This window comes from Eptatretus burgeri, chromosome 13 (assembly GCF_056783735.1).
Source record: "Eptatretus burgeri isolate ZD-2024b chromosome 13, Ebu_testis_v1, whole genome shotgun sequence".
In the NCBI taxonomy this organism is placed as follows: domain Eukaryota; kingdom Metazoa; phylum Chordata; class Myxini; order Myxiniformes; family Myxinidae; genus Eptatretus; species Eptatretus burgeri.
The window spans coordinates 14,547,347-14,568,583 of record NC_140973.1 but is presented as its reverse complement, the minus strand read 5'-3'; the positions used below and the strand labels follow the sequence as shown (position 1 = coordinate 14,568,583).

At 44.2% G+C, this 21,237-nt stretch overlaps 1 protein-coding gene across 1 annotated transcript; it reads left to right on the top strand.

Moving 5' to 3' along the window:
* The first annotated feature begins 775 nt into the window (after positions 1–775).
* On the top strand, positions 776–20,824 carry LOC147013889 (uncharacterized). Its single transcript, XM_085851215.1, has 3 exons — positions 776–876; positions 6,812–6,931; positions 15,244–20,824. The coding sequence occupies exons 1-3, from the start codon at positions 801–803 to the stop codon at positions 15,807–15,809; spliced, it is 762 nt and encodes a 253-aa protein (XP_085707341.1). The 5' UTR covers positions 776–800; the 3' UTR covers positions 15,810–20,824.
* Positions 20,825–21,237: the final 413 nt, after the last annotated feature.

The following is a 21,237-nucleotide window of genomic DNA, read 5'->3' as shown; positions in this document are numbered from 1 at the left end:
CCTGAGTATGTGCCTTTTCAAGGTTTGATATTAATCGGACAAGTGTTTCCCAAGTAATGGCCATTTATTTACCAACCAATGACAGAACCCGGTGCTATGACGTCACGATTGACGTGACGATTCCTCTTCTTTTTTTTTTTTTGCACGTACGGGCACGCACTGGTATATGCAATGGGCCGAAGTGGGGCGGGGTTCCGGCCGTGTACCGTGTACCGTGTTCCGGTGGCTCTTCTCATGTGCTGTGCTGTGGTTACATTAAATACTCCGCACGGTATCATCACCGTGGTGGTGTGATTCATTTATTCCTACAAACCTAAAACCGTTACCTTCTCATTGCCGCTGGTAGAGGTCTGCAATCAAACAAATTGGTTTTCCCCCTTGCTATTAAAACTTGGCCTGACAGTGTTTCCTCCTTGCTTGCCCCTCCCCCCTCCCTCCTCCCGAAATCCAACGATGCCAACCCCATCCACAAACAAGCCACCATCCCCACATCCACACCCCTCAATCTCCAACGCATCCAGGTACAGTTCCTCAATAATTCCATTTAAACGTTTCCACCCCTCCGCTGCCTTTCCAGGGAGACCACAGCACGCAATTTGATGGAATTTGTTTGAACAGACAGGGGGGGTCAAACATTCCTCAATGAAACCCATTGCATTGCCAGTTGACCGTGGATCCGGCAACACAGCCTCACGAGATCCTCCAATCAGAGCAATGCGCCCGCCCAACATCCAATCACATTTGAGAGTAATGCACGGTTCACTGGCCAATCAGATTCGAGCTTTCAAGTGTCGACGAAGATGGCGGATGCTCGATATTCCACCGTGTTCAACTGGACAGTGGAATTAGAAAATGCAGTAATCGATTTTTTTGCCGGTAAATATGATTATAAATGTATTTTAACTTACTGTACGAGGTTTGAAGCTTTTACAGGGAGGGTTACAGCACGGAGGCTCGTTGAAGCCTGCTGCCAGTTTTCACCTCACGTGGTCATTGTGTTTGGAGCAAGTATGTTCAAGTGTGTTTAGGATTTGTGTTTGTAGGATGAGACTTTTAAAATAAATTTGGGTTCTAAGTGTTTCACATTCCCAATCGAGGCTCATTTGCTCTGTGGGAAACTTGGCCTTCAAGTTTACAATCTTCTTTTGTTTGATGCAGCATTACTTCATAAAAAAGTAATGTTTTGCTTCCTGTTTTGAACTAACGATCATGATTCATCAAAATACTGACCAGTGGTGTTAACAAACCCTGGCAAGTCTCAAATAAAAGGCAATCTGAGTTTTTCTCTTCAAAGTGCTATCGTGCTATCATGTGAGTTTTCGTCGACCTTGTCTTACAGGCTTCTTTGAGGCCTACCCATCCTTCCCCTGTTGGTGTACGATCGTTTTTATTTGTATTCTCTCCCTATTACCTCCAATTTGTATTTTCCCCACTTTCCCAACGCTCCCTATCTATTCCCTCCCAACTTAACCCTCTGTTTCTTGTCTAAAATCCAATACAAAAACTACCTTTCTCCTTGCATACCCACGAGTCCCGATCGTTCTTCTTCCTCGTGCCGACACACCATCTTTATTCTCCATGAACTGACCCACTCTCGCCATTACCTTCACGATTTCTTCCTTCAACCTCCATTCACGAATCTCACCTATTTTTCAAAAATACATCAAAAATTAATAATGTTCCTTGTATCCTTTCGATCTATACACCTCCTGCCACCACGTGTCTCTCTCTACTCTCTTCCTGATATGTTTCATCGACCCAGCAACTTCACTCTGCGTTTACAGTTCCAAATTCACCATACACCTCCACGTTTTTCTTCAACATTCCCTTTTCCGAATGTTTCGCAATCTTTATTTAAAATAAATAAATTCACTTTTGACTTTTTACCTCTCATAGCCATGTGCTTCTTCTGAAACCAAGTCATCTGTTTCCACCCCCTGCATTTACCGATCCAAATTCACCTTTCAACTCACGGTTTTTTCTACAACCTTTTCATTACATCATCATCCGAAAAATTAAAAACCCCCAGTTTGCTATAAATGTTCACTTTCTATCAACCATTCTTTTTTTCCAACTTCAGGACCAACTCTCCTCTCAAAGCAACCATCACATTCTCGCTCCAAGCCTCCCCCTCACCATTCTCAAAAACGCCACCCTCACCTTTCTCCCTCAACTCTCCCTACTCACTCTTCTCCCACAAGCTGCTTCCTTCCCCTGCCCTCTCACCTCCATCTCATCACTCTACCTCCTCAAATCCTCAACTGCCTTCTGCCGCCTATCTTGTTCCCCCTCTCTCCCAGCATCACAGTTCCTTTTCTCCTCCTCATCCAGCCCCTTCCCCGAGCTATTCTGCAGTCCCCCACTCTTTCAACAACTCTCCTTACCTCCCCCCCTCTTGCCTTGTCCTACCCTCCTGATCCCCTCCCATCCCCTGCACCCAAAGCCTCCTCCTCTCCCTCTTCATGAACATTGTGGACCTCAAATATCCGGGGCCTTCGTTCAAACCTTACAGATGTTTCCATACAGGTTGCCACTGACAAACCAGACATAATCTGCCAAACAGAAACTTTCCTCCCTCAAGATGTCTCTGACTCCAAAGTATCTCTCCCTGGTTACTCCCTCCTCCGGTATGACAGACCTGAGCCTCGTCGTGGTGGAGGGACTGCTCTCTTCATCAAAGACTCAAATCCTCACTCTCCATGCACTGCCCTCATTCCACCACACCCCCAGGAATACCTCTGGCTACGGCTTCCCCTCCACTCCCACCTCATGCTTATATGTGTACTGTACCGTTCACCAAACAGTGATGACTCCATTTATAACTCACGATCCGAAAACATGGACCACTTTCGATCTCCTCATCCAAACTCTCTCTTCCTCATATGGGGTGACTTCAATTGTCATCATGCCATTTGGCTCGGTGTGGGTACCTCTCTCACCTGTCATGGCACTTCAGCAAAAGCTTTCTGCGACTCATTGGGACTGACTCAATCGGTCAACTTTCCGACCCGGATCTCAACCAACGGAACTCCATCTTTTCTGGATCTGATTTTGACAAATTTCCCTGAAAATATCTGCTGTTCTGCATCCGCTCCAATCGGTTCTTCTGACCATGTACTGGTCAAAGTGGACATCTCTCTGGCTGTTATCGGAGAACCATCTCAGCGCCGTCGAGTCTGGCATTTCACTTATGCCGACTGACAGGGTCTCCAAGCAGCCATCAAACTTCTAGAATGGACTCCCATCTCTACGTTCTCCAACATCAACTCATCCTGGGAATTCTTTCAAAGAAACTTGCTCTCCCTCATGCACAGATTTGTCCCCTCTTGTCTTCAGCTGTTCTACCCTTCCTCCCACCCATGGTTCACTGAAGCTTGTGGCGAGGCAGTTGTCCTGAAACAACTTGCCTTTGTTTCATGGAAAGCAAACCCAACTGAAGGTTATCCCAGTTCCTTCCATAAAGCTCAGAAAAATTGTCTACCCTCGGGGGAGCCAGAAAACAATATTTTTCTCAGCTCAAGTCTGAATTCTCAAACCTCTCTCCCTCTTCCAAATCCTGGTGGCATCTAATCTAATCTTTTTCTGGTGTATGTTCCCCTCAAATCCCTCCCTGACCTCAAATGGCCCCACTGCTGATACCGCACATGAAAAGGCTGAATGCCTCAACTCAGTGTTTGCATCAAAATCTTGTGTCCAAAACCTATTTCTTTCTGTTCCCACCTTACCCAGTCGCACCCAACTGTCCCTGGACTCTGTGTCCTATTGTCCTGACAAGGTTGAAAGCTTGCTGTCAAACTTCGACTCAGATTCTGCAACCGGTCCAGACGGAATCGGCTTACGGTCAAAAAAACGTGCTCCTCTGCTCTTGCTCACCCTCTCTCTGTTTGATTCACCCTCTCATTTGCTCAAGGTCATCTGTCATCTGCTTGGAAATCAGCAAACATTACTGCCCTACATATAAAAGGTGCAAAATCAGATCCCTGCAACTCCAGACCAATCAGCCTTCTCCCAATCATCAGCAATGTTATGGAATCCATCATCACTTCAGACATTAAATCCTTCCTCTTCTTCAATGGCCTGATTTCCGATCATCAATTTGGTTTCAGACCGAGTCACGCTGCCCCTGATATGCTGCTTCTGCTCTCCCAACAATGGAGGGAGGTCCTCAATGCCAGACGTGAAATCAGAACCATATCCCTCGACCTATCACGTGCTTTTGACATGGTCTGGAACCCTGCCCTGCTCACCAAACTCTCTTCCTATGGTATCCACGGCCATCTCCGCTTATGGCTCGCAGACTTCCTCTCCTGTCGCAGTCAACGTGTGGCCCTAAATGGAGTTCTTTCATCCCTCTCTTCCTGTCCAGGTTGGAGTTCCTCAAGGCAGCGTTCTGGGCCCTGTTCTTTTTCTGGTTTTCATCAATGATCTCTCCGACTCTCTGGAAAATCCTCATCTCTTTGCTGATGACTCCACCCTCTGCCGTTCCATTTGTCATCCCTCCGACCGGCAAGCAGCAGCTTCTTCGCTCACTGCAGATCTGGGTAAAATCACAAACTGGTCCAACACGTGGAACATGTCTTTCAATCCGGACAAATCTCACAATCTCACTTTGTCTCTCCAAAGGGACCATTTGGAACCCCCCCCCATCCACTTTCTCAACAATCCTCTGGAAGAAATCCTTTCTTTCAAGCTTCTTGGTCTCACTATCTGCCAATATATTTCCTGGGAAAGCCACATTTCAAACCTCGCCTTCAAAGCCAGTCGCCGACTGGGAATCCTCCATCGTGCAAAGTCCTTCCTCAGCCCACCTGAGCTCCTGACACATACAAAGCTTTCGGCCATAGCCTGATGGAGTACTGCTGTCCCCTCTGGGCAGGCGCTCCTGTCTCCCACCTTTCTCGGCTTCACGGTTTGGAAATGAATGCATTTCTGATCATTGGCATCTCCCTCGATGAGGCTGTCTTCGGGCCTTTCACTCTCTCACCACAGACAGGTCGGTGGTCTTTGTGTCTTCTTCCATATCCTCGCCGGTCTCTCCACCCCTGCTGTGTCTGCGATTTGTCCCCACCATATTTCTGCAGGGCGCTCAAGGTCCATCAACAACCCCCTTCTGATAAAACTACCAAAATAACGAATTGCTGCTCACCTTCACTCTTTCATTCTCTTTTTTTCCCGCCTTTGGAATAAACTCCCTCGCTCTGTTCAATCCCATTCTTCCCTCCAGGCCTTCAAAACAGCTGTTCACCACCACCTCTTATCTTCCCCCATCCAAATCCTCGATCTTTTCTACCACTGTTAACCCACCCCAAACCCACCTCCTTCAAATCCCCTGCTTTCCTTCCTGAAAGTTCCTGTATTATGCATATTGTGTACCCCGTGTTCCTCGCCCATCCCCCTCCCTTCCTCAGATGTCCTAATGTCTCTGTTCCCCACTGTTTTGTCCTTCCCACACCTGCCCCTCTTTTCTCATGCCCTCCCCCCCTTGCTGTTCGTTGCGTGTTTGCGCTCATACGACCTTTGACAAGGTATACAAAAAAAAATAAAATAAAAGGGTTCAGTTCTCATCGTCACAAGGAACTTGGACACGGAAAGAGGCCATTAGGCCCAACATGCCTGCACTACATCAAGCCCACATTCATTTGGTCCATAAGTTTGCTTCATAACGTTGGGTGGGAGAGCGAGTGTGGAGAACAGTGGGACAGGTACAGGGATGTCACTAGACTGTTTGTTTTATTACCTTCGCATTCTGCGAAAGGTTATGTATTGGTCGGTGTGTGCGTGTGTGTGCGTGTGTGTGTGTGTGTGTGTGTGTGTGTGTGTGTGTGTGTGTGTGTGTGTGTGTGTGTGTGTGTGTGTGTGTGTGTGTGTGTGTGTGTGTGTGTGTGTGTGTGTGTGTGTGTGTGTGTGTGTGTGTGTGTGTGTGTGTGTGTGTGTGTGTGTGTGTGTGTGTGTGTGTGTGTGTGTGTGTTATTCGCATAACTCAGAAAGTATTAAACCAAATCGCTTGAAATTTGGTGGGATGATGGGTTATTATCCAAGGAACATTTGATTAGATTTTGGGAGCGATCGGGTCAAAGGTCAAGGTCAACGAAAGGTCAAATTCGTATTTTTACCATAGCGCGGTCAATTTTGATCTAATTGACATGCAACCGATGCCAAAATGTTCAGAATTCATTGCCCAATCTTGTGATGGGCGACATGACACAATTACGTCATTACGCTTGTTAGCGGTTGGGGGTCAAAGGTCAGTGGGGTCACGACCTTTCAAAATATGCGGTTTTTGTCATAACACGATCAAATCAAAACCGATTTGCATGAAACCAACACCAAAATGTTCACTGTTCTGTTCCCCCCACTCTCATGCCAAGAACAAAATAGTAGCGGAGGCGAAGGTATGCGTTCTACCGAGTGCCCATTCTAGTTTTTTTTTGGAGGGTGAAGAGCTTTGCGAGTAAGCAATGCACAAGCAACGACCATACGCTCACCTTTTGGCGAGACCTTCTCACAGACATCACAATCACCCATCCCATACCTAAGCTACCTACCGGTCTTGCCAACATACATGCACCCTTCTATATCCCCAGTTTCTTAATAATGAGTGTGAAAGCGAGTATTTGTTCTGCAACTTTCATTGCAAATCACCATGACTCATCTAAATCCCAGCCTTCACACCCAATGTCATCCTTGGAGTTCATCAAAATTAGAACTCGAGTCATATTTAAATCCCAGCACGAGATTACAGCCCGACATCACGTTAACTCTTCATTGCAAGTTGTGCGTCTTCTTTGAATCTTTTGCAATTTGTTCGCAGAAAACCCGCGCATGTGGAATCATCGGAGGAAGGATTATTACACGAGAGCAAAACGAGCCAAGTTTTTGAAATATCTCTGCGCTCAACTCGGCACACGTCATCAAGGAAGTAAACTGACTGGTATGCATTTGTATTGCTGCGCTGATATTGAGACATTTACAAATTCATTTTGGCACACTAAGTGTTACAAACATTTACTGTGACCTCATTATAATAGACGTTGCATTTACATATTACATTATAAAAAGGAATAGGGATTTAAATTGAGAAAAGGGGAGAGGAGTGGGGATAAAAGGGAGGGTAGGGGGACAATTTGGGGAGATAGAGGAGGAAGGGTATGGAAGATAAAAAGGATGGAGCATCTCGGGTGTTATTAGTGAAGGCCCAAGGTTTTTGCACACCAAAGCACATATTACGAAAAGAAGCACCTGTCTACGTTTATGCTTGTGTCCGTCCCTAACGCTTTATTCTTAATGGTTCCTGCTGCCGTAAAATGATAAAAATGATACCATTGGAAAGCTAATAATCGATTTACTGTCCATGTGGAACAAAAATCCATCTCCGTTTAATCATAAAAGGCCCATCTTTCTGGGAGGGAAGAAGAAGAAGAAGCATAACCTTGAAGCTTCAGCTCGATGTTACTTGTTGATCATTGGAAGAAACCTGGATAGGAAGAGGGGATAAAAGAACTCCTTGAAGTTAGACGTCAATTCAGGGCTTCCGGTTCAGGGATCGGCGCATGAGGATGCCTGGGTGGCGAGCTCTCCTTCCAGGCCCTCCGAAGCTGTGTCCTTGGCGTGGGTGGATGTGCAGTGGGCGTGGGCGGTGGTGGATGTGCAGTGGGCGTGGGCGGTGGTGCATGTGCAGCGGGCATAGCCGGTGGCGGAGGTGCAGTGGGCGCGGCCGGTGGCGGAGGTGCAGCGGGCGCGGCCGGTGGCGGAGGTGTAGCCGGCGCGGCCGGTGGTGGATGTGCAGTGGGAGCGGGTGGAGGTGCAGCGGGTGTGGGCGTAGGTGCAGCGGGCGGTGGCAGATGTGCAGCGGGTGGTGGCGGAGATGCAGCGGGCACGGGCAGTGGAGGAGGTGCAGCGGGCAGTGGCGGAGGTGCAGCGGGCAGTGGCGGAGGTGCAGCGAGCGTGGGTAGTGGTGGAGTGCAGCAATAGAAGTTAGTAGAAATGAGGTCTGGGGGAGAGTTTTTGTGGGTGATGAGATTATTAAATATGTTGATTCTTCATTCTGCAGGACGGATTGTGGACACAGAATTCTGTGTACTTTTGAAGGAACGGGAGTTAGTGACATTGATGGAAGGGGAAACAATATTATATCGGGTCACGGCAGGAAGAACTTGGTTGTGGTACACCTCGGTGCGAATGATGTTGGGAAAGTTTACTCAGATATTTTGAAAAATAGATACAGGATATTGGGTAAGTGGCTGAAAGCAAAGGGTTGTGAGGTCATGTTTTCTGGGATCCTCCCAAGGTTAGGAAACGATATAGAAATTATGAGCAGAGCAATAGACGTCAACCAATGGTTAGAAGAATGGTGCAGGGAAGACGGTTATACATTTAGGAAGCAGTGGGAATCATTTAGGGGACAAAGGGAGTGTTTCCAAAGACAAAGGGAGTATAAGGCCAGAATGATGGCCTTATATGAAATAGAAAGGGGGCAGCAAGGTTTGCAGTGGGAATTGAAGGAATTCAGCCTTTTTTTAAGTCAGCGGAGGGTGGAGAAGCTATCAAGGAAAGAACGGATGAAGTAATTGGGATGAGTAAGGCAAGGCAGGAAAATAGAATTTCAGGAGGGGGAAAGTTAAATATATTCCACACCAATGCCAGAAGTTTAAATAATAAGATGGAAGAGCTTGAAGCCAAAGTAGATTGCGAGGAGTATGATATAGTTGCAGTAAGTGAGACATGGTTCAAGGAGGAGAGTAACTGGAGGACAAGATGAGAAGGTTACAAGGTGTATCGGTGTGATTGTAAGGAGAGAATAGGAGTAGTAGCAATATGGGTAAAGGACAGCATTGCATCAAGAGAAAGGGGTGACATCAAGGAAGGAATAAATGTTGAGGATTCTGTGTGGGTAGAGATTAGAGATTGTGGAAATAGTAAGATACTGGTGGGATGCTTTTATTGGGCTCTGGGTGGGAAGGAAGAGGAAGAAGGAGGAGTACATGAAGAATTCAAAAGGGCATGTGGTCAGGGAAGAGTATAGATTACGGGGGATTGTATCTTGCCAGGGATAGATTGGGTCCAGGAACTGGGAAAGATTTCCTAGTTTTATTCCAAGATTGCTTTTTAACCCAGTTTGTAGATAAGCCCATGAGGGGGAGTGCAGTGTTGGACCTCCTTTTGGGTAACGGTCCCAATATGGTGGAGGAGGTGGAGGTTGGGGAGCATTTCGGAGAAAGTGACGATAACATTGTGTGTGCAAAGATTCTGTTGAGGGTTAGAGTTCAGGATAGTAGGGTAAGGCTATTCGATTTCAGGAAGGCGAACTTTGATGGTACGAGGAGAGAATTGGGTGATGGAGATTGGGAGACTCCAACAACAGGACAATCAACATCAGAAAAATTTGAAACCCTGAAGGACCAAATGTGTGGAGTGCAGAGTAAATACATTCCAATGAGGTGTTAAACTAGAAGTACAAAGAGACCAGGATGGTTGACCAGTGAGATGAGGAACGCTATTAAGGAGAAGCAAAAGGCATTTATTAGGTTTAAAACAACAGGACTGGAGTTAGACTTATATCACTATTGGAGTAAACAGAAGTAAGTGAAGAAAATAACTCGGCAAGCCAAAAGAGAGTATGAAAAGGACATGGCTCAGAATATTAAACATAATAGCAAGGCTTTCTTTAAGTATATCAGGAGAAAAGAACAGGTTAGGACCAGTGTGGGCCCATTGAGGAATAGCACCAGGAGAGTGGTTGGTGATGAAGGTGAGATGGCAGGCTTATTAAACTAGTATTTTTCTTCAACTTTTACACAAGAACAGTCAGGAGATTTGTCAACAGCTGAGAGTATCGATCGAGGAGGTGACGAAGGGCTTTTACAGAAGATCTAGGTTGTAGTGGAGGAACTAAAGGAACAGCTAGGTAATCAACGAGAAGATAAGGCTCCGGGTCCAGATAATACGCAACCGAGAGTATTGAGGGAGGTGGCTGAGCAGGTAACCGAGATGTTAACGGATATTTTCAATAGCTCATTGGAGTCAGGACAGGTACTGGAGGATTGGAGAGTAGCAAATGTAGCACCATTATTTAAGAAAGGATCCAGAGAAGAAGTGGGAAAATTTTGACCTGTGAATTTGACTTCAGTTGTGGGGAAGGTGTTGGAGACATTAATTAAAGACCGGATGAGGAACCATTTAAACTAATACAAACTAGAGGGGGAGCACTCGGTAGAGTGCAAAACCTCCGCCGCCAATACTGCTAGGTCACTCAAGTGAACCTGATATCCGATTCATTCAATTTGATGTCAACAGTGCTCACATAGTTATAGTTTGCAACTTTCCCTTTTACTTTTAACTTTTACATACTCAATTCATTTGTCATGAGTAGATTCCTTGAGACAGAAATTGATTTTACGTGGGTATATCCACCTGAACTTCCAAAATCAGCCGCAATTATAATTTTGGCATGTTTTTTTGTTCAAAATCACTCATAACATGTAGAAATGCAAAAAAAAAAAAAATTCAAATATTTTTCAAAATGGCCGCCATGGCGGCCATATTGGATTTTGGACCAAGTCCAAAATCTAATGGCATGATCCTTGGACCATAGCTCATCCCCCCACCAAGTTTCGTCGAAATCCGTCGAGGAGTTTTTCCGTAATACTGTTCACAAACAAACAAACAAACAAACAAACAAACAAGCAGTCATAGACTGGTACCTTCGAAATTGTCAACTTGACCTCTGACCTTGTCTAATAAAAGCTGTCTCTGGAGAAGGTCGCGACGCAAACCAGAAGTTTCTGCGATGATTCTGTTCCAAACCATCAAAAATCGAATGTTTTGGATGTTTCACCTCACTGTGACCTTGACCTTTGACCGATTTTGACCAAAATCTAATCAGCGCTAGGCATCACCACCCTGAATCACGTGGTGTAATTTGACATTGGGAGCTCCTTCCGTTCTCGAGTTATCGTGCCTACAAACAAACAAACAAGCAGTCATAGACTGGTACTTACGAAATCGTCAACTTGACCTCTGACCTTGTCAAATAAAAGCTGTCTCGAGAGAAGGTAGCGATGCAAACCAGACATTTCTACGATGATTCTGTACCAAACCATCAAAAAATAGAATGTTTTGGATGTTTGACCTCACTGTGACCTTCACCTTTGACCGATTTTGACCAAAATCTAATCAGCGCTAGCCATCACCCTCCTGAATCACGTGGTGTAATTTGACATTGGTACCTTCTTCCGTTCTCGAGTTATCTGCACCAAACCATCAAAAATCGAATATTTGACCTCACTGTGACCTTGACCTTTGACCAATTTTGACTAAAATCTAATCAGCACTAGCCATCACCCTCCTGAATCACGTGGTGTAATTTGACATTGGTAGCTTCTTCCGTTCTCGAGTTATCGTGCCTACAAACAAACAAACAAACAAACAAACAGAAACGGAAGTCATCAATATACTTACGAAATCTTTAGATTTCGTAAAAAACAAACAAACAAGCAGTCATAGGCTGGTACTTACGAAATCGTCAACTTGACCTCTGACCTTGTCTAATAAAAGCTTTCTCTAGAGAAGGTAGCAACTCAAACCAGAAGTTTCTAAGATGATTCTGTTCCAAACCATCAAAAATCGAATGTTTTGGATGTTTGACCTCACTGTGACCTTGACCTTTGACCGATTGTGACCAAAATCTAATCACCGCTAGCCACCACCCTCCTGAATCACGTGGTGTAATTTGACATTGGTAGCTTCTTCCGTTCTCGAGTTATCTGTACCAAACCATCAAAAATCGAATATTTGACCTCACTGTGACCTTGACCTTTGACCGATTTTGACCAAAATCTAATCAGCACTCGCCATCACCCTCCTGAATCACGTGGTGTAATTTGACATTGGTAGCTTCTTCCGTTCTCGAGTTATTGTGCCTACAAACAAACAAACAGAAACGGAAGTCATCAATATACTTACGAAATCTTTAGATTTCGTAAGTAACAAGCAGTCATAGACTGGTACTTACGAAATCGTCAACTTGACCTAGAAAACACCGTCAGCGCACACATGGAAAACCTTTACGTGACTCAACGACGCGTCTGCTCGAGCGCACTGCATCACGTGACGACCCATGACGCGTCGAGTGAAATATTTTTTATACAATCTTAAAACGTCTCCAAAACATCCGATTTTTACCAGAATTTCGACAACCGAGTTTTTAGCATCCTCAGCGATCGCAAAAACCGAAGACAAAATTATAATCGAAGTTAAAACGAACTCGTAACGTCGAGCGAAGCAAAAATACTCCATTTCTCCACGCAATTATTTAATATTATTTTATCAAAGTCACAAAACCGTAATATTCGGCCATCCACCAACATTCTTTACATAATCCGATGGCTCAGCGAGTCATGCATGCGACGATAACCTTTATTGGGATAAAAAAATGACTTTTAAACACCGTCAGCGCGCACACGGAAAACCTTAATGTGACTCAATGACGCGTCTGCTCGAGCGCGCTGCACCACGTGACGACCTGTGACGCGTCGAGTGAAATATATTTTTTATACAATCTTAAAACGTCTCCAAAACATCTGATTTTTACCAGAATTTCGACAACCGAGTTTTAAGCGTCCTAAGCGATCGCAAAAACCGAAGACAAAATTAAAATCGAAGTTAAAACGAACTCGTAACGTCGAGCGAAGCAAAAATACTCCATTTTTCCACATTAATTTACGGAATAATGTTTGAACTCACTATGACCTTGACCTTTGACCGATCTTGACCAAAATTTAATCAGAGATAGCCATCACCCTCCTGAATCACGTGGTGTAATTTGACATTGGTTGCTTCTTCCGTTCTCGAGTTATCGTGCCTACAAACAAACAAACAAACAAACACACAAACAAACAAACAGAAACGGAAGTGATCAATATACTTACGAAATCTAAAGATTTCGTAAGTAACAAACAGAAAGGGGTGAAAACAGTAACCTCCGATCTTCGATGGCGGAGGTTAACTAATGAAAGGTAGTCAGCATGGGTTTACCAAATGCAGTTCCTGTTTAACAAAGCTTTTAGAGTTCTATGAAGCAGTGTCTGATTGGGTAAATGAGGGAAAAGCAGTGGACAGAGTACATCTAGACTTTGAGAAGGTATTTGATAAAGTACCACATCGGAGGTTGTTAGCCAAAGTGAGGGCTTGTGGAGTGGCTGGTCAGGGAGCTAATTGGATTGCAAACTGGCTTAGTGATGGGAAGAAAAGAGTGGCTGTGAGTGGGAGGATGTAAGTAGACGGGTACCTCAGGAATCAGTACTTGGACCTAATCTATTCAATATTTACATCAACAATTTGGATAATGGGGTAAAGAGGAAGCTTTCCAAATTTGCGGATGACACAAAGCTTGGAGGTAAGGTGGACAGCAGAGAGGGTGGTGAATAGATACAAGAGTATTGATACTTGTATGGATTGGGCAAAAGACTGGCAGATATAATTTAACCTGAGCAAGTGTAAGGTGTTGGTGATGGGAAAGAACAATGAAAATCGAGATAACAGGATGCAAGGGGTAATTTTGGAGCGTGTCACACAGGAGAAGGATCTGGGGGTGGTAATAGATACGGGAGGTAAGCAGTCAGCACAACGCCAGGCAACTATAGGTAAAGGAAATAGGGTTTTAGGCTGTATAAGGAGGGGGATCAATTATAAATCAAAAGAGGTGGTGTTGACATTGTACAGGAATTTAGTGAGGCCACATCAATACCGGGCGTAGTGGCGTGCGCCTGTAATCCGGCTACTCGGAGGCTTGGGTTGGAGGATCGCTTGAGGACGGGGGCTCTGCACTGGGCAGGGTGTGGAGCAGCCTGGAATCATGGCGAAACCCAAATCCTGATCCCTGTGTCGTAAGAGGCGACCAGGGTTGCGTCAGGAAGGGCATCCGGCGTAAAACCTGTGCCAAATCAGTATGCGGATCATAACGGATGATCCGCTGTGGCGACCCCTAACGGGAGCAGCCGAAAGACGAAGAACAACAACTTAGTGAGGCCACATCAAGAATGTTGTATGCAGTTCCAGAATTGCATAGATGCAATAGAGAAGGTTCAGCGTGGGCTACTAGATTGATTCCAGACCGAGCTAGACTAAGCTGGAAGAAGCGGTTGAAGAAGACAGGGTTTTATTCGCCAGAAAGGAGGCGGTTGTTAGGAGATTTGATGGAGATGTTTAAGATAATGAAAGGTATCGATAGAATAAGTGCAGATGAATTATTCAACAGAGTAGACAGTGACAGAACCAGGGGCCAAAGCTTGAGAGTCAAGAAGAGGAGAGTTAAGACAGGAGTGAGGCAGGGGACTTTCAGTCAGAGAGTAGTTAATGCATGGAATGGTCTCCCTGGAAATGTGGTGGCAGCAGAAAAAGAAGATAAGTTTAAATTAGAATTATATAGGTACCTGGAAGTTATGGAGATGGAGGGGTATGTGGATGTTGATCAGACTTTGAGGTCGTTTGAGTATTGATGGGTGATTGTGTATGGAGTGCTGTTTGTGTAGGTCTTGTTTCGGGGGGTTGTGTGGTTGATGTGTGTTTTTAACCAAGCCCATGCCCCTTCTTTGAGGGGAAGGAAAGAAAATAAAAATAAAAATATAAAACTACAACAAAAAAAATTACAAAAACAAGCAAAAAAATACAATTTTTTTCTTTCTTTCATTAATTAAAAACATTTTTTTTTTGCATTTTCTTTCTTGGATCTTGGGTTGGTGTGGTATTCGTGCTGTTAGATTCTCCCAAACTAAATCCTCCACCTGTGTTGGATTTCCTTGTCCTTGTTTAATGTAGCGGTTCCAACGGTACGACAGCAGGAACCCTGATCATGAAGTGTGACAGACAAGGAAGGAGCACGCAAAATTATACATGGTAATACTTATCGACACAATAGAAAAATATTTAATCGCACACGGAAGGAGCACACAAACAACCAGAGCCGCTACGACAGTGGCAACAACAGCAGGTACGTGTTCTAAGGGATCCTTTTAACGCGTGTTTCACTTTATTTTAGATCCTCATTGAGACTCACAAATAGACATGCAAGATGTTTGTGAAGTGTAACATGCTGTTTTTGGTTTCAACCCATCAGTGAAGCGATGCTGGTCTGTCAATGCATGGCTCGTCTCAATGTAGCTTAATCAACATAAACCCCACTGATGACCCAGTTTTGGCTCAAACGGATTCTGATGCAAACGTAATCTGTTTCTCCTCTACTTGCAGTTGGAGATGTGAAAGCTCGATGGAAAAACATGAGGACAAACTTCCAAAGGGAGCACAAAAAAGTTACAATGTCAAGGGCCTTTGGAATGGGGGTGGACGATGTCTACAATTCCAAATGGCGCCATTATCCCCGACTGTTATTTTTGTCCGGATGTGAAGATGACCAGTTTAACAAAGATCATTTCATCCGAAAAGAAGAGTTTCCCGAACGACATACGTTGGATGAAATAATAGCAAATGATTCCATAATTTCCGTCTCATCTGTATCGTCAGAAGGAACGATGACGCTTGAAGAAATGTCAAGCGCTTGCTCAAGTGACAGTGAGCTTCAGGAACCAAGGCCGAAACATTCTCTGACTCGTGGAGAAAAAAGAACTGGAGACACATCAATGAATGCTCTGCAGAGCCCCGTTCAATGCCTGAAGCTATTTGAGAAACCAACTGATCATGACGGATTTTTTAGTTACGTGACTGAGTTTCTATTAGCCTTTCCTCAAGACAAACAAAGAGAGGCAAAAATGAAAATGATAGAAACAATGCATTGGCTCGGAAAAGGTAATCTGTGAACCTTTATTCTTGATTGGTTCGTGTTGTGAAGTTTCACCAAGTTAAGTTGTTGCTGTGAAGTGCCACTTTACTTTGTAATTACCTCGCGCGTCCAAAGCGAAAACCAGGGTTAAGCAATTGCCTCACTTTGTCTGTCTGTCTGCAAATGTCACTTTGCAATTGAGGAACAACTTGATTTCAATTGAATGTTTTATTTTTGAAGACAAATCGGAAAACGAACCTGCAGTTTAACAGAACTTTGGCTCTGAATTCGTCCTGATCACACATGCGCAGAGAGGAGTGAGATGATCTTCTTACTCTGTCTGCCTTTCTGGCAGTGAAACAAAATTTTAAATCATTCCAAAGTGGAAACTGACTGTTTTTAGTGATGTCATAAAGAACACAAACAGGCATGGAGAACTAATGTAACATTAAATAAGGTGGTGGAAAAAAAAAAACGCTACATTAATGGCGGTGAACTCCAAAAATATCTAGAACCTTTACAATATTTATTTTAAAGCCATTGAATTATCAACTTGAACACTGGAGAACATAAATCACCTTATTGACACTTTCAAAAACTTACCGTTTAGCAATACTTGGACATAATATTATGGCGTGTTAGGTCATCTCGACCAATCAAATTTGGCCTTCGCAGACCCTGCCCATGTCCTTGTTTTCTTAAGACTGCACAGGGTGAGGTGTTCCATGAACTCTCTAGTTTGTTGTTTTTAAAAATAAAACATCAGATCATGTCACCATGTGAAATATTCTGATGGATCTGGCTGAGGGGATAAATGTGCTAGGATTACATGAGTTATTTCAAAGTATGTGCTGGCGTAAGCGTGTGTAATTACTGTTGTTTACGAGGTAGTGTTGAGGTTGCTCGAGGAAACTCCCTTGCATTTTCCCTCTCAATCTGTTTGTGTCTGCATCCATATCTCCACCTTGGTGTTTATTGTGGTTTTCCCCATTGTTATCTATCATGTGTTTTCCTTTTGTGAAAATCATGAAGGGCAGGAGTGCACTTGGGTTACAAGGATTACAAGGAAATTATGTGCAGGAGGAGGCCATTCAGCCCATCATGCTTGTGTCACATCAATGCCAGATTTTAAAATAAATCCATCAATACCCCTGGCCTTCGTGTGCATCCATTTGGCTGCTGGTTACATCATTGGTTAGGGGCGCGGATATGCCGCTGATGCCGTTCCCCCATTACCCGTACTCTGGTACTCATTTCGCCGACCTCAAAATAATGACAGGCTGATTCAACCCCATGGTGTTAATTAAGCAGAAAAACGGTGCTTGAACTCAGGATCCTAGGATCCCAAGCCACCACCCCAACCGTAAAGCCAACACCAGGTTCAAATTCTATGAACTCTCTTGCCAATCAGTCACATGAGATGGAAGCCTCCAGAACTACATACGCCCACGTGAGTGGGAACGACAGTGCTCCGGAGAGCACTGGGCTGCCGATAGTGTCGCCCCACGAGAAACTATAAAAAGGACCACCGACAGTAGAAACCATTCTCTCTGTGCCCTGGACTTTCTCTCACTCTATCTCTATCTCTCTGTGTGCTCTGAATGCTCTCTGCTTGGCTGTCTACTCCCTGCTCCATGGACTCTGCCCCTCACCCCCCTTACCGGTTCCTTGTTTGACAACACCAGCATTCTGCTATTGTATCTCTCTCGGTGAGTGTTCTTGTTAATGGTGCACTGTGGTGCCAGGGAAGTGTTGAGTCCTTCGAGTCGCTCGACCCTCGGAGAATTTTGACAGGATGTTCTGGCGCAAGACAGGACACTCAAGCCGCATGTGTCTTTCGTGTCTCATATTCTCCCTCCATCTGTCCTGTCACCCATTGAGTTGATTAAGTTTGTCGTTGGCACAGTGGGCACAAGGATTGTCGTTATTTATTCACTGGTACCAGTTGTTTCGCCACTTGTGGCCAGCTCTCTTCATTTCTCCTTTGCCCTGTTTTTCTGGTTATTAAAATCTTCCTGTAAATGAGGACCTGTGTCTTGGACATTTGGGAATACACAATATTGGGGAACTCCAAACATATACAATTAATTTGCAGTATAAACCCTCAAATCGGGTAGCATCTGGAATGACGCATTTAATGTGCCATCGGTAAAGATGAGTTCCCAGCAGAGCTCCGCTCGGCTATTCACTGTCAACAGATTTGGTACTGCTGGACGGTTTTTAACCATTGGCGTGTATGCAAATTAACTGCGGATGATTGGACAAATTTGAGCCATTCCCGTCTGGTAGACCCTGCTGTCGTAAGAAGACCACTGAGTGTTCCAACATATACTATAAACGTCTGAAATGCATGAATATCCTTTGGAAAATTACGGTTAAAAAGCAGAAAATAATCGTAACACCGGTGGCCAGTTTATCCTCGACTTTCATTGTTAGCTTGCCCTCGTGGGCAGCCTGTGACTCGTGGTTGCATCATTCTCTGGGGGTGCAGCTGTGCAACTGCTGCAATGCCCCATATTGACAGTATACTGGTACTTATTTCGCCAACCTCAGAAGAATGACAGGCTAAGTCAACCCTACCTGGTGTTAATTACATGGAAACAGGGGCTAAAACTTAAGACCCGAAGATCTTAACCCAGCTACCTCAACCGTGAAGCCAACACCAGGCCCACTTTCATTGCTCTGTAGTACGTTTAAGGAACATCGTTAGAGTGAAACAAAGCTTAACTTTCAAAAACTCTGAATTACCGGATCATTATATTGTTCACTTTACATCCTTGCATGGAATAATGCAACTTAATGTGCACTCGATTACGTTACTTTAAATGATCCATGTTCTGAATCTTGTCATGTTTGACGTGCTTGCCATGTTTCCTGTTAAAATCGATTGCAACCTTGCGACAGCTTCCCGAACCAGCCATGAGAATTATTTCAATACGTTCTTCATTTGACAAAGGTATTCTTGAAGGGAATCTGAAAAAAAGAAGATATAACCTCTGTATTTTGAATTTTGGGAGACATTTTGCTGAAAGTGTTAATTTTCCCAATGGATGGAGACTTTTGGGACACCCTGTATTTGTGCACAATTTCTGTGTACCTTGCCCCCATATTGTTCAGAGTTGGCTGTGAACACACACATGACATCACATTTGCATTTCACAGCCACTGGAGGACGAGACACTTTGCTGTCTCTCCATAAATCACTGTGAAGGAAGTGATTTTACAGGTGATGTGATGGAAGAAGGAGACAAGCATTAGCTCTGAAATCTTGGACTGGGAGAGATTGGCCAGTCATGTGCAACCTTGTAGAGCTGAGGGTTGCAGGCTCACCCAGAAATCCAGATGAACATTGCACAGGAATCTTTTTATGCAACCTGAAATTCTGTTTGCCTTACTTAACTATTGCTGTTTGATTATGCTGTCGACTCAACTGTCTTTGATCTGAAGTGCTGAAATTCTTTTTCTGATTTTTTTTATGTGTACAAAATCTCGGTGACAGGGCAAAAGGCAATGTACTCCCTGGCAGGACAGCAACAACTCGGGGAATGAGAGAGGAGAGGAGGTCATCTTCAAGAGGATTGAGTTGGATAGGATTAATGGGGGTAGAAAAGATTGCTGTTTGGGATGATCTTGTGAGCCTGGTGTTGGCTTAACGGTTCGGCTGGTGGGCTTGGGATCTTAGGGTCCTGAGTTCAAATCCCACTGAACCGTTGAAATAATACCAGGTTGGGTTGACTCCGCCTGCCATCCTTCCGAGGTCAGCAAAATGAGTGCCAGCTTGCTGGGATGATTGAGCCATTCGAGTATCCTGTTTTGGAGTGGTGACCCATCCAGGATTGTGCTCAATAGTCCAGGAGACTGCTGAGGCAGCACCAATGCTCTGCATAGAGGATGGTTCCAATAGATTGGATTGGATTATGTGTTCAAAATCTAGGAGAGAGGGGAAAAGGCAACATACTTAATGACAGTAGGGCAACAATTGAGGGAATGAGAGAGGAGGAGAGGTAATCTGCAAGAAGTATAAGTTGGGTCGGATTAATGGGGTAGAAAAGATTTCTGGTTGGGATGATGGTGACATAAGCCTTGTGTTGGCTTCACGGTTAAGGTGGCTGGCTTACGATCTTAGTGTCTTGATTTTGAGTCCCTGTCGTGCTGTTGAAATAACATTAGGTGGGTTGATTCAGCCTGTCGTCCCTCCGAGGTCTGCAAAATGAGTTCCAGCTTCCTGGGTTAATAAGTCATTTTGAGTATCCTGCATCGGAGTGGCGACTCGTCCAGGATTGTACTCCTAAGCCAAATGAAACTACCTCGGTTCCCATGCAGCTCACGGCATTAAAGGAATGGTTGATTATGATGGTGATATTAGATGGTGCTGCACCGTTTCATTGAAGTCATGGAGGGTACTGCTGCTGCTGCAACTACTACTACTAACACGTTTAATCGCCCCATTTATTTATTTTTACGAAAATACTTCATGAACTGTCTGGTTCAGCCTGACATTCAACTGGACAAATTTGTAATTTGTTCAGGGTGCATGTCATAACTTGTCTACTCTTTGCGAAGATCGCGGTGGGATATTGATCGTCTAACAGCAAGCAGAGAGGATGTCCAGTTTAACGTCCAACACATTAATCGGGCTGGGAATGGGACCCAGAGACGAGGCAGCTCAAAGGTCAGTGTGCTACTGCTGTGCCATCCTGTTGGATTACCAGAGGAATAATGATGATGTGATCACATGAAAAAAATTACGAAGTGCGTTTGCAATTATTTTTTCAGCTAAGCGGATCATGAATCACTTTTGTTGACAAACATGGCTGAAGGGTTGCATGGTTGTGCAAATGGGCAGTTCGATTTATTTCTTGGCGAACCTGTAGATCGATGTCCCTCCAGTGCAGCGTTTCTCAACCTTTTTACCCTTGTGGAACCCTTGAAATAGTTTTCGTGTCTCAGGGAACCCCTGCATAAAAATTATTATATACCATTATTAATATCTAACTCTTTTATATTTTTATCCTAGTTCACGTGGTAAGTATAATATATTTTTTTCGGATACCTGGTTTAAGGAAAAAATGACCCCCTTTTTGTCAAATTTATTGGCAATGAAAAAAAAACGTACTGCTCGTTTATGAGACCTCGTTTTAAATATTAGATTAAAAAAAAAAAAAAAAAAAATATATATATATATATATATATATATATATATATATATATATATGTTAGACTTATGCGCTATCGCAGCTGCGTCATACCTCCTATTACTCTTGTTTTGTTTACATTGATGACGTCACGAGGTCGTTTCTCGCAAGTTTCCGCGATTCACTGTTCGAACACATGTTTCAAACCACTAAAAAATCTGATTGAATTGGGCCAATCTGCTTGTTTTGTAATTGGGTTGTGCTGTTTAGTCAATTAAAAAACGTCATTTTTGAAAAAAAAAAAAGAGAGAGACCGCGCATGGAAGCACA